At 37.7% G+C, this 13,952-nt stretch overlaps 1 protein-coding gene across 5 annotated transcripts in view; it reads right to left on the bottom strand.

The window, feature by feature from the left end:
- The window catches only part of SGIP1 (SH3GL interacting endocytic adaptor 1), a 211,969-nt gene that overhangs the window by 65,564 nt on the left and 132,453 nt on the right, over positions 1-13,952 (bottom strand). For all 5 annotated transcript variants that reach the window (XM_068540058.1, XM_068540060.1, XM_068540057.1 and 2 more), the window contains 4 exons: positions 6,765-6,789; positions 5,746-5,797; positions 4,344-4,429; positions 1,219-1,311 (listed from right to left, as the gene is read on the bottom strand). In XM_068540058.1, coding sequence (XP_068396159.1) covers positions 1,219-1,311; positions 4,344-4,429; positions 5,746-5,797; positions 6,765-6,789 — 256 coding nt within the window. The remainder of the gene's footprint in view (positions 1-1,218; positions 1,312-4,343; positions 4,430-5,745; positions 5,798-6,764; positions 6,790-13,952) is intronic.

Genomic DNA, 13,952 nt, shown 5'->3' with positions numbered 1-13,952 from the left:
AGATTCTTCCATTTTATGATAAGAATTTGTCAAGAGAAAGTCAGATAGTAACAACAATAACACCATCATTTCATTCATTCGTTCCTTTGTTCAATATGCCTCAAGTACCAACGAGGTCCCATGTCCTGTACTAGGAATGAAGGACGTGGGGTTGACTACAACGAGCTTCTGCCCTCAAGGAATTTACTACTGAATGAATGAAGATCATGGTCACAGGCAATTACTGTCCAGAGTATGGTCAAGGACAATGAGAACAGCTTGGGTAGGGGCTCAGGTGAGGGGTTTTTAATAGAGTCAAGATACTATGGCTTGGATGGAGTCTGGAAAGATTTCTCCAAGTTATATGTCTTACATTTGGGTATATTTTTGAAAGACTGAAGCAAAATGATTTGGATCAAGGAAGAATGAACAGATTCCTTTGATGAAATTATAGCTAAAAAAAATCCATGAGATAGAAAAAGTATTGTATTATAGCCCCAACCCAGAGACTCATCCTTCTGAACTGGGCTTGTCACTTTGTGGGCAAAGTTAAGAATTTCAACAGGTACACTGTTTTCTTATTCTTTCTTTAAATGTATGTTTTCCTCTCACTGCTATATTTGGTAGATTTGATGAGTTCACTTTTTTCTTCAGGACTTCTTTCCCCAGCCACCTGGAGTAGGGGTTGGGGGCATTCTGGAATAAGTGGAGATGATGGCTCTCTTTGCTTTGAGATGAATTTGCCCAGATCTCCTGTCTCAGTTTCTCTCTACCATATGGCATCATTTCTCTTGTTCTCCAATTATCACTCTTTCCTCTCAATGTGTCCTCTCTATTCTCTGCAGCCTCAGTTGTTCTGTAGGACTAGCAGAGACCTTATCTGATTTGCTTAGCTCTGTGTTGTGTGCTAGCCCATGCCTGGAGCATAGCAGGGTCTTTAGTTCACTTGCTTATCACTCCTACATAAACCTATTGAATGAATGAATGAGCCTGTGGGACGTCAGAAGAAGCTATGATTCCAAGTTACTTATTCTACTTTATTTATTATATTAGTCCTGTCTCAACCAACTGTCCTAGGTCCCTTTAACTCTAAAGCTTATCAGAATAACATCTCTTCTTAATGTTAAACAGTCCAAATGTGGCTTATGTAGACTTTGTAAGGGTTGCCTCATTTCACTTTGCAGGCAGACAGTAAAATGAGTCACTTATTTTTCCAGACAGAGCAGACACATAACTTACTTCCAGTGGGAAAAGGCCTTGTTAACTTTGGCGACTCCGTGCTTGGATTAATTGGTTGGCCTGGACCCCATATCTCAGGCTGATCTAAAAGAACTGGAAACATAAAAAGAAAATTTCCCAGGGTGAGTTCAAAAAAGAAATGTCCTGAGTTTAGAACTTAAAATTTCAATTTAAAGTTGAGTTTCACAAAATTATTTCTGTCTTCCCTCAGTCCTAGCAAATTAATTTAGAGATGTGTTGTCCCTCATTCTTTTCAAGCAGAGAATGGACATAGGAGCAGAGCGTGTGTGTGTGTGTGTGTGTGTGTGTGTGTGCGCACGCACACATGTGTGCAGGGGGCGTCTGTGTGTGCACACATAGCTAAATAAAAACTTGCAAAACAGAGCGTCTGCATTCTTTCCTGGTTGGTCACTTAAGGACATTCTAAATGTCAATACATGTACTGGCTCCTTTCTGGCACCCACTTGAAAATCCAGGCATTACTCCCATGGACATTTGTTTTAAGTCAGTTTATTTAAAGTTTGCTATGAATAGGCTTCAAGAATGAAGATGCCTAAATTCTGTACAGTGGTTCCCACCTTTAAAGGATCTTACGGGGTCTTTAAACAATCCTTTTACAGTATCATAAAGAGAAATTAAATTATTCAAAAAATGTTTGGTGAACATATTAAGAGAACCAGAAAAATAAATAAGTCCTTAGGCATCTAAAGAAAATCAGGGCAATTAGGTATTAGGCCTAAGGGCACTGAATCTAATATTTCTTCTATTTTTTTTTTTTGGTTGTTGCTATGGTAACAATGTAATGAACTAGCTCTTCTCAGCACCTATCATGTGCCAGGGTCTGTGTAAGTACTGCTTGTAATTCATTAGGTTGTAAAACAGGCTGGGAGGTCAGTTGGATGTGGATTTGAATCCAGCCTCTATGCTAACTCTAGGACCTTGGGCAATTCGTGTAACCTCTGAACTTCCCTTCCTTCAGTGTAGAGATAATAAGAGCAATCTCAAAGAATTACTAAAAGGATTAAAGGAGGTAATGTATATAAATATAATGTATATAAAATACATGTAAAACACTTATCACAAGGCCAGTAGCTATTATGATATATTTTAGTCCTCACCACACCACCATGTGGTTGATATTGAGGAAACCGAAGATTACAGTGATTAAACAACTTGCTCAATGACATACATGGTGAAAGTAGCAGAGCTAAGATCTGATCCCAGGCGTGCATACCTATCTCCAAAAATATCCACTTTCCTCTCAGGCCTTGTAAACTAGTGATAGAAGAATCAATAAAAAAAGTAAGAGTGAGTAGATAAGAAAAGTAGGTGCAGATATTGGAAGAGCTAGTATGCTCGGTGCAAACGTTGGAACTTTACAGAATTTCAGGGGCTGAAACCACCTAAAGAACAATCAAGCCAGGCTCATTGACAAGTTCAGGTGTGTATCTCATCTCCACCACAAACCTCAATGATGGTCTTAGCTCTGTTTTGTTTTAACATGAAAGCACACATTCTCCAAAGATGTGACGTAGCATTTGGTTTTTCATAGATTCAGTGTGGGACACCACTTTGATTTTTAAGAACTGTTTTCTATTTTGTCTATCAGGTTTATATAATGTTATGGGATTTTTTAATAGGTAGATTCAAATGCAACAAATTTAATAGGTAGATTCAAATGCAACAAATCAAACCCCAAAAATGTCTTTATGCCATTAAAAGTGAGACTGATCACAGATAGGTTAATAAGATAACTGAGAACCTCACCGCAGGGCCACCTTTATTTATGGATTCTAAGTTGTAGACATTTAAATCACTGAAGGAGTATTTAGGGATGTTCTTTATACACTTTGCTAGCTACATTATTGAAAAATATTCAGCTGTGGCCGGCTGCTAGCTGTCTCCCAGGATCCATTCTCCATTTCTTCTACAGTTAAAGTTAAGCAGGCCATATGGCACTAAATTCTTTCTGATGGGCTCTGGTTGGAAGTGATGTGTGTCTCTTCCAGGTTTTGCTCTTACAAGAATTGGCAGTGAGTTCCATGGGTCCTCCCCTGCCCCCCCTTTCTTCTGATGGTGAGAGCTGGAGCAGCCCCCTTGCACCCAGAGATGAAGGCCACATGCTGAGGATAGAAGAGCTGCCCAACCAGTCCTACATTGTGTACTTCGAGGTTGTTTACATGAAACAGAAATAAAATTCTATCTTGTTTAATTCACTGTACTTTGGAGTCTCTTTGTCACTGTATCTTAGCCTACTCACTATGCTTTCAAGTCTTGCTGTCCTTAACACTTAAATCTAATTTCCTTCACCAACTGGTCTTAGAAAAATCATCTTTGATTGTACATAACCATAGTGGTCTTAAATCAAATGATTTCTATAAAAACATCCCATATTATCAAATATATAGCTGCTGGAGATCCATGCATTGGACATAAATACATTTTAGGAATAGATTAGATCCCTTTCATAAAGAGTTTCTTTTATGTCAGCAAGGTATACATTACTCACAGCCATCCAAAAATGGTTAATGTTTAAAAGTTAAAATATTTAATTCTAGGAGTAAATATTTAATAGGTAAACCCAACAATAACAACCAAAATGATATTTCTCCCATAACATTTTATTTCTAAGTTGCTAAATGATTTATGGTCATTCCTGGGTCTTGAACCTGCAAACAGGGTCTATTGTGTGAGCAATCCAATTGACACCTCCACTGATGAGGCGGACAAGAGAGAAAATGTGGTCAAAGAGGCTATATCACCATGACGGTGCCTACGATGGGGAATTTGAAGGTCTGGCTCCATAATAATGGCTGTTTGGCTAATAGAACACTTGTTCCCCATCCAGTGAGTTGTAGAGATTTGCAGTAATTCTTATTGACCTCTTTTGAAGAGTGAACTTGTTAGCTCTTAGCTACTTCTGGAAGTAAAGTTTCAAATCCTGAAATACTAGAGGTCTGCAAACTAAATTCCCATGCTGAGAGCACACCTAGATCAGAACTATTCTCTCACATGAAGATCTGGTGATATACATTAAAAACATGCCTCAAAACACATTTACTCTAGGTAAGTTATACTTTATTGAAAGGAAAAACAAACCTATAGATATACAGAGTTTTTCCTACCTTCTGTCTTCTGTTCATCAAAAGCTGATTCTAATGGTGGGCCAAAGAGGGGAGCAAGTGCCATGGTGTCATCTGGAGGTTTTCTGCTGAATCACACACATTACAGCAAAACATAGAGAAAGGAAATATTAATGTTAAAAAAGATATAAAGCTTTCAAATATTTTCCACAGTAAGGCCGATGTATGTGTGTGCACTTATGTACATACATATGTATGTACTCAAGCTCCCGAGGGGCTAAAAAGTATATTTATGAAGAGGTCAAATGTATATGGACAAAAGGATCAGTAGGAGGTAAGATCCCTCATTCTCAATGGGGGACCAAGGGGCTGGTCCAACAGAAATAAGATGAAGAGAGAAACTCTTTCAGAGCATCTGAGTCTCTATACCTAGAAGAGATTACTAAAGATAACAGTTTATTGCAAAACACCTTCTTCTCTTAAGATCTCAAAAACCATTTATATCTGTCTTCACCGCATCTCTGTGTTGTAGTTAATGTGGGTTTATGATTAGTGAAAGTCAGGCACAGGGAAGTTAAAAAACAAGGCACCAGGAAGTTTGTGTTTGAATAAGAAACTGAGTCTACCAGCCTCTAACTTCCATCCTCCCCCGACCACCCCACACAGTTGACTAATTATAACTTCCTAATACTGCACATTAGAAAAAGAAGAGCATTGAGAAATCAGGGGGGAAAGACGGGTAGTAAGTTAGACGCTCATCCTTTCTACTAATTATTACTTAAACTGATTATTAAAGAAAAGCTGCATAATTATCTCCATTTCTTCCCCAGACCTGATTCCCTTCATTGCTCCTGATGAGTTCTGTGCGTGTTGGGGGATAAGAGGTGAAGAGGAGAGGGGAGGGGTTAGAGAAGGAGGGAAAGTTAAAAGGATCCAGCCTTTAGATAGAAATAGGAGTCTTTGGGAGAAACATTGCTTATGTGCACAATACTTACTTATCCCAAGGATTACACAGTGTAAAACACAATGCTTTGCCAAAAACAAAAAACAAAATAGAAGATTCCTTTGGTGTGTGGCAGGTAGAATGTATCACAAAACTGTAGCCAGCTAAACAGGCTACTCTTTGTAAGGCAATATAATCATATTTCAGGTCAGCATTCCAGACACCAAATGACGCCTTCACGTAGACCTTTAACCCTCTCATTAGTGAGGGGCTCCATATTCTGATAGATGTTACTTTAGATGACTACAGAGTACTTTCCTAAAGGTCTCCCTCAGGCTGCACATAGGAGAAATGATAACATATTTGAAACTGCTGTGACGTACACATATGGGCAGGCCCTTTGTTATTAGATGCTGAGACTTTAGCCCAAAGGAGATTTGTTTCATTGTTAACAGTGCATGATGCCTTGCATAAAACACAACTAGTGTTTTCCATGCTCACCTCATAAGTTCTGGAGTTGGTGTGGAACGCCTGGGTCTCGCTACTTCTTCACCTGATGCACAGGACAAAGGGAATTTTTAGGCATATTTTTACCATTTTTCTTCTTTTATGTCTTATGAGCTATGTTTGGAAACACTTAGAGATTTAAGTCCCATCAATAAGCAACTCCATGTGAAAACTTTGCAAAACAAACCCAGAAAACAAACCCTCTCCCCTGGCAATGCAACAGCCATATATTAGGCATATGTAGTAGCATTTTCTTTGGCATTTATAAAACTAATTAACCAGGGAATTACCATGATAAGCCAGCAAATGGAAGATGTGTACACTGTAGAGCTTAGTGGAATAGCACACCATTCTTTGAATGCCTGCTGCCTTGATCAGTTCTGCTTCTCAATTACCATAAGAGAATACTAAGCCAGGCCATATGTACATAGTGCATGAATCCAGCATTCTCTGCCTGTTCTTTTCTTGAAATGCCAAGAAAATGTTATACCTTTAACTAGGAACCATTCATTTAAAATTTCCTAGAATGTGCTGTTTGCAGCAGAAGAAAATCATGCCACATGTATATTATAACCTATTTCATATCGCTTTGGTTTACTAAGATTTTCACATCAAATAACACAAAAATGGGTAAGTTGCATCTACCTTCAGTTCCTTCAGCCCTCCTCCTCTCCCTACCCCAATCAGCAAACACACACTTGATTAAATTCATTTCTAAAGTCAAATGATACAGTAAGAGTTGACAAATATAGGAAGAAAATAGCAATGTTTACCCAAAAACATATTCACTTTCAGGATCTAAACATGAGTCATTCAGAACCCACTGAGCCCTTTTATCATTACAAGATTTCTTTTATCATTACAAGATTTCTTTGCTGTAAGAGTAAGACATTTGTAAGCCTTAAAAATCAAGCCCAAGAGTGTATAAGTCAAATGTATATATGCTCCAAGATCCAAGGAACTGTTCCTTCTTTTAAATCGTACTCTATTTCTGGTAGCTAAGATATACTTACTGGATAAGTTCCTTTTAATTGCACCCTAGAATTAGAAATAGACACTATAAGGTTTAAGACCACATATATGTTATGTACAATATGTATATTTCTGTCATTGCAATTAAACTGAACTCAAAGAAATGCAGTTGGGGAAAAATGAATTTTTTCTCAGAATTGCATTCAAGTTGGAAATTGTAGACACACACATATAAATCAATTTTTCATTTTACTCAAAGATTACAGAGAGGAAAGAGAGTAAATAATAAGTCTTCCAAACCAGAAAAAAACCCTTACCTGGGTAGATTTGGTAAATTAAAGCAAATATTGAATAGTCTATTAAAAAAAAAAAAACCTTGAAATCTAGCAGACAAGAAAGTAAATCCATGTTTAACTTATGTTTGATGTTTAAAAATTACAGACTGTATGAGGAGTACTCTCTGCTCTTATCAGATGGGGTCCATATGTTGCTTGTAGAAACAGTCATTAGTTTACGAATGCAATTTTTAAAGATACACGTGGAAAATGTTAAAAAGAAGGAAAACTTGAAGGCATTACCACTGAGTGGGCTGTTCTATTCAGGGAACCAGAGAATTCCATTCTTTCCCACCTGCCCTCCCTACCCCAATTTCTTTCACTTGCCTGCCATGGGGGCAACAACCTATCAGTTGGGTATCAATTGGGCGTCATTCCTTTAGCTCAAGGCACTGTGATTCTATAGGAATGACAATTTCCCTGGCAGGAATAATCTGAGAAGGTCATTTTCAGATTTATAAGGCCCTAGGAGAAAATTATTTTGATAACAGAGGATTGATTCAAGTTTTGGTTCAAAACTGCTGTGAAAGGTCCTTAGCATGTGATGCTTCCAGAAAAGCAGACCACTAGAAGCGTGGCCTCATAAGATGGGACATGGCTTGGCAGGGCCTCCTTAGGAGAATGACAGGGGCAGAGTTCAGGTTGGGGAAGTGGAAGTATAAGAAAGTTTTCAAAAGGCTATGACTATGAGTTTGGTGGGTGGTAACCAAACACATTTTTTTCTACTTTCCTACTTTGGTGAAGGCTCAACATGGTGGTCACAGATGTTTTCTTCTCTCAAATGATAACATAAACAACTCAGGACAAGATGTAGCACCTCTGTAACAGACCTATAAGAAGGTTCTTTCCCTCTTTCCTAAGGATTTATCAGAATTTTGTCTCATTTTGAACTCATTTACAATAGAGGAGCAGTTTCAGACTGAATAAGGATCCACTAGATGTTTTTTAGTGACTTGCATGTATGTGCTATATAGAGATTATTATTAATACATTATTAGTAAAAACTTTTTAATAAATATTTTATTTATTTTAATAGATCAACACTTTAAATCAGTATGTTTAAGTTAACATGTTCATTTAAATTAATAAATATTTAAAACAAATATGATCATTTAAATCAGTTATGGTCATTATAGGAGTTTTGATGTGGGTTGGATTTTGGAAAATAAGACTCTGTAGACAAAATAATAAGAGAACAAATTGTTCAAATGGAGTCAACATGTTTTTCTAGGTTGGAGAGCCTCAGATTGCCAGATTTTTATGAATAAAGTCTGAAGGAAAAGGTCAGGTGGAGGCTTTAGGTCCAAGTAGTCAATCACGAGGTTGACACTGAGGGAATAGGACCTACCTAGTATAGTGAGACCTGAAATTCAGGAGTTAGGGGACCCCAGAAGCTGTATTGAAGACCTTTTGGTCTCTGTCTTACCCCTTTATTTATAATGTAATATTCATGAAACCAAGAAAGATACAAAGCTTCTTTGGTGTTCATTGGTATTCATCATTTCCTGGTGTATCAATTCATTTGATAGATGTTTATATTGTTGAGAGGCACTAGACAGGAAGCCTCTGTAATATTTTATTAAATATTCCGTATGAATGAACAATCATCAGTGAAGAGGAAGCAAGACATGGCAGAAATATGCAAGAAAACTGTTGTTTAGAAATTAGAAAGAATAAAATCATATCAATTTAGAAAGGAACAGATGTTCAAACAATAATCAGGAAACCATTAGCAACAGAAAAGAAAGTCCCATTGTCCCATGATCCGGCATACAGATCTTTGATGGCCTTGCTGTCGAAACAGGACAACTCTAGAACAAGGTTAAGGTGATGTCGACCACATAAAGCACATTCAGGAAAAAAGCCTATTGAATCCTGAAACCTTTTTCTCCCCAAGTGACCACATTTTCCTCCTTTCAAGGACTGTCTTTATAGGCAGACTGTGAGTAGACTTCCTGCATTTTGCCTTAGTTAATTCACTCTTCTTCTTTTTCTAAAAAAAGGAGTAACTTGTCATAATCTGAGCTGTGACCCCACTGCTGGATTGGAATCAGCCACATATGCCCTGTAGGTGTTATCTTTGATCATCAACTACGTGGCTTAAACAGAGAACCACAGCTTGTCAGCTGGCGCGGAGTATTTGTCTCAAGTAGTAATTGACTGATCAAATTGGCATAGGCCTACTTTCTGACAGCATTGTTTCAGTTCCACTTCCTCTCTCAAGGGACTTACTGGGCAGGTAGGGGTCATTTCAAACATAGCAAAGTCTCTTCTTGTTGCCTCAAATTTATCACACTCTCAACCTGAGGAAAATGACAGATTTACTTTGAACAGTGCAAACTAATACTGATTTGCCTTCAGTGATGAAATATATATGTGACAGCCTAGAAAGACTGACTTGAAAGTATGTCTCTTCCTCCCAAGATAGAAATTATCATGGTGTATGACTGTATATCAGTATACTGAACAATTTGAGCTATGGTCCAGGGACTTACTTATATTAAATTCAGGCTTAAAAACAAAGTGGTTTACAAATTCTTTCCTTACTTGCCTTACAGTTTTCTTATTCTTTATTATCACCTTGCTATAAATTTCTATGGTGATTTCTGGACAATCTCCAGCCCTTGTACACACACACACACACACACACCACGTTTTTTACATTTAGCACTAGGAGTTGGGGTACCTATGTATTAGTTTAATTTGTTATGGAAAAGTGCTCTGCTGATCCTAAAACATGCTCTTGACACATATAAGACCAGAGACTTTCAGCCACTAAACCTAATTCATCTGCCTCGTTCATACTGGGTTATCATAAATTTAACAAGAAGCCAACCTGGCCACCTTGCCTAGGCAAGAATTATCTCTATACATGTTTAAGGTAAAAATGTTGAGGATTCTTACCGGGCTGCGCCTCTGTGATCAGCAAAAAGGAAGAGAGAACAGACACCTAGTCAGAGAATGATGGATCAGTCAACAGGCTTGGGTAATAGAAGATTTCATAAACAGCCAACTAAACAGACACTCCAGGTAATCAGGCCAAAGGAAGACAGGCAGTCATTGTGTTTGTGGCTTATTTAAACCATAATGCGGTTTTGGAGAACCTTAAGGAGAATCTATCCATTGCATAATATAGATTTGCTAATGGGGATGTACTAGTTTCAGTTATGTGTACATACAGACAAAGCAGAAACATACCAGAAAACTTTACTGATAGATTTAAATGTCTTGTCACATGGAGTTTTTCTTCGTATTGTTTGAGGAGGGGAGTTTTAGAGACTGGGTAGTACAGAGAAAACTGTTTCCCCACACAAAAGGGTGTTAGCAAACATCATAGACATGATGCATTTCCCACATAATTCAGGCTTTAATCGGAGCCTCCAAAACTCAGAGAGCAGGATTAGAGACACCTCTTCTTTGCCTGGCCCTTCTCTTTAGTGTTCTGTGGAATGAGTACGGATGAGGACTTTTTTAAAGTATATGTTCTTGGCCTGGTGTGATTTGGGCAGCCTCTGCCAACGGGTAGAATGTGGTGGGGAAGATGAGGATATCCTGACAAGCACAGGTGGGAATGATGAAAACTGTCCAGCACCAATAAAACACTGGTGGACCAGATGATGCCTGGAAAAACACAACATGCTGACCTACGACTTTTTTCTTTCACTCCTCAAACCTTGATCATGGCTGCTATCAATTTACCCCAGCAATCTCTGGTTGCTCTCCCTCTTTCGGATTTTTCTGCAGTAACAAGAGTGACTGTGATGTGAGCAGGGAAAGAGCTGTTGCTCAGTTTCACTTTCAGGATATGGGCTAGCCCGTGAATTCACCAGAGGCTACCTGGGACCCAGTACCGGCCAAATTCCAAAATCCAAGCAAGAAGCACAAACACAAAAGTATCTAGAAGGTTGCTTAAATGAAAAAGATGATTCTACTCTCCATAACATAGACAAGAAATAAAAACCTATAGTCTTTTATACCTACTCCAGTCGATTTTACTTGTAATATTTTAGACTTTATTATTTGCCATATTTTTCCAGTTCTGTTCCATACTGATCCCATCTTTCTTATACATCTGTCTATATGCATGGATGCAATTTAAATGAAATTAGAAAAAAGGACACATTAATATGTATTTCTGGGCTTACATTCTTTTACTGACGAATTCATACTGTGTTTTGAGAGAAATCCAAGCACTCTTTTATATAAAGATTTAGACTTTATAATTCTTTAATGACCAGGCTAAAGTTCTTCACTAAAGAAGATGTGGGCATTTATGATTTTAGCTTTAATTTCATGTCAAACATTTCCTTCTTAAAAGCAGCATAAAATACAGCAAATAGGGGATTAAAAGTGACACAATTTCCCCCAAGATGATTATGAGAAATAATGCAAAATAAAATGTGTATTGCAACCATATAGAGGCAGAACCTTAAATTCAATAAGCTTTATTAAGATTATAGAGAACAACACTGTTCAAAATAATTTCAGTTATATAAATTCACCCAAATTAAGTCCAGTGAATTAAAAACCTATATATTTTAATCAGTAGTTCCTGTCTGTATTTTTTCTAGTAAAAGATAACATGAAAAAAAGGAACATCAAGGAACATCTGTTGAAATTCATGTAGTCACAGAAGACCCAGCTAAAAGCTATGGAAAGGTCAGACCCAGAAAACCTCAAGGTCCATAATTAAAAGTGATCTGAAACCTGCAAAATAAAAGGAATTCCAGAAGTCAAATTGAAGGGCTTTCTATACACTAATTATCACCATTAAGGAGCATAAAGCAGTTGTAGGTTCTGCTGAACACGGACAGCAAAATCATTATCCGCCAGGATGGGAGAGGTTTTCCTTTTAAAAATTTTACTTTACTCTTTCTCCTGTCATTTCCCAGGAACTTTGAGGCCTTTAGCATTCTATCTTTGTTCTACCAATGTATAGAATTTGCTTCAAAGGTGGAAGGAAACATTCAGTATCTGATCTTGATATATTCTGTAAGCTGCACACTCTCCATGTTAAATCACAAACGCAAAAGCTTGCAGGGCAAGGAGCAGGGGTGCTGTGCACGAGGGAATGAGAGTTTCACAAAGCTTTGGTGAAATGACCACAACTCAGGGGCACCGTGCTTGCAGCACAAAAATATGGGCCTAATGCTGCCAGATCTTCAGAGTTGTCAGAGAAGATGCATATCTTGATTTTTTTTTTTAACTTCAAAGATTCTGGTTTTTAAATGGCGTTAAAATTGTTTTTAACTGCACGACCAAACAAAACATCTCTTCAGTTGTTCAGAATCTGCAGGTGGCCAATTTGTCTCTGATTGCAGACATTTGTATCACACATAATGAGCTCTCAGCAAGTTTTTTTAAATCTACTGTTATTATTATTTCACCTGATTACTCAAACAGGGACTTTGCAATTGGTCTATTTGTTTTCTGAACAAATTTCTTGTGTTCCTAATTAAGCATTAATTGCTCAATTCCTTGACTTCTCTTGACCTTCTGACGCATTCTGGAGAAGGTATTGAAAAACATTTTATTTTCCCCTCTACTTTTATTTTGATGTTCAACTTAGAGATAAGTCTTAGTTTGTATTTTGAGGCTATTTTCAAAGTGGGTATACATTACTAAGTTATGATTTGGCCACTAGAATGAAGATCTTTGGTCAGAACATTTTGCATTTCTAAAATTTATATACTTGGCTATATGAATATGCCTTCCTAAAAGAAAATACTTCAGTAAATGTCCTCACAGCACCCACAGTGTCCTTACCCCACACCAGCTTTGTTTTGTTATTTTTCTGCACAAAAGGATTAATTTAAATTCAGCTAAGTAGGCTAACTTAGTCTTTGCCAATGCGGGTGAGTGTTTTAAGATATTTATAAAAAGAAGTAACCAAACACAATCTGTCCGGCTTGTCAAAATCACTAAATAACCAACCTCAGGTTTTGAAGCTTTACAACATCCTCATTTGCTAAAATTCAGTGCTACAGGGAAACAGAGGAAAATACGTGTAAAGCCACAAAGCACCAAACAAATATTATTTTTATACAGTCTAGTCATAGCAAATTCAGTCATTCATGGTAGTGAATTTTCTAGGAAAGAATTAGAATATATGATGATTATGTTTATTATTATGGTCCTAACCAGTTTCTTATTTGCTTTCAAATGCTTCAGGGTGAAGATAATCTATCATCTGGCAAGCACCTATTTGATGTCCCCACCCCCGCCAACTGTTGTGTGTGTCTATATTTAAATTTGTTCCCATATCTGTTACAAGTCAGATGACTGTGAATGCCTGCCAGATCCAGTAGGACTTGGTAGAGATGATCTTCTGAAATTCCATTTAGGAAGAGACACAAAGAGCCTATTACTAACCAAGATATCACTAAAAGTTGACTGGTTTGGACATCAACAACATGGGCATTGCCAAAGAAAAACGAGGCGGGGGAGCAGGAGAAGGACTCATCCTTAAAGGCACAGCTAACAATGCAAAGGAGTGCTTGCAGTTGAAATTGCTGTAAGAACAACAGGAGGAAAACCAATGAGGAACAAAGAGTTTTTAAAGCACCGCGGATACATTTCAGACTAGTTAGTCCTGTCAATATTTGAGGTGGCCAAATCTGGATAATTCAGAGAAAGATTCAGGGTCAAAGAGAATAAATGAAATTGGTAAAATACTGTTGACTGAGAAAAAAATGCACAATGTGAGAGTTGTGAGTTAAGTTTTACTTGGGGCAAAGTGAGGACTATAGCTCGGGAGACAGCATTTCAGAAAGCTCTGAGAAACTGCTCCAAAGAGGTAGGGGGGCAGGTCAGTACACATGTGATTTTGGTGAAGGGGGAGTACATGCAATCAAGCACATAGTTTTTTGCAGAAGGCTGCTGCTAGTCATGAGG

This window comes from Eschrichtius robustus, chromosome 3 (genome assembly GCF_028021215.1).
Source record: "Eschrichtius robustus isolate mEscRob2 chromosome 3, mEscRob2.pri, whole genome shotgun sequence".
NCBI classification, from domain to species: domain Eukaryota; kingdom Metazoa; phylum Chordata; class Mammalia; order Artiodactyla; family Eschrichtiidae; genus Eschrichtius; species Eschrichtius robustus.
Note: the sequence above shows the minus strand (reverse complement) of the source record. Positions and strands in the feature narration are given on the sequence as shown.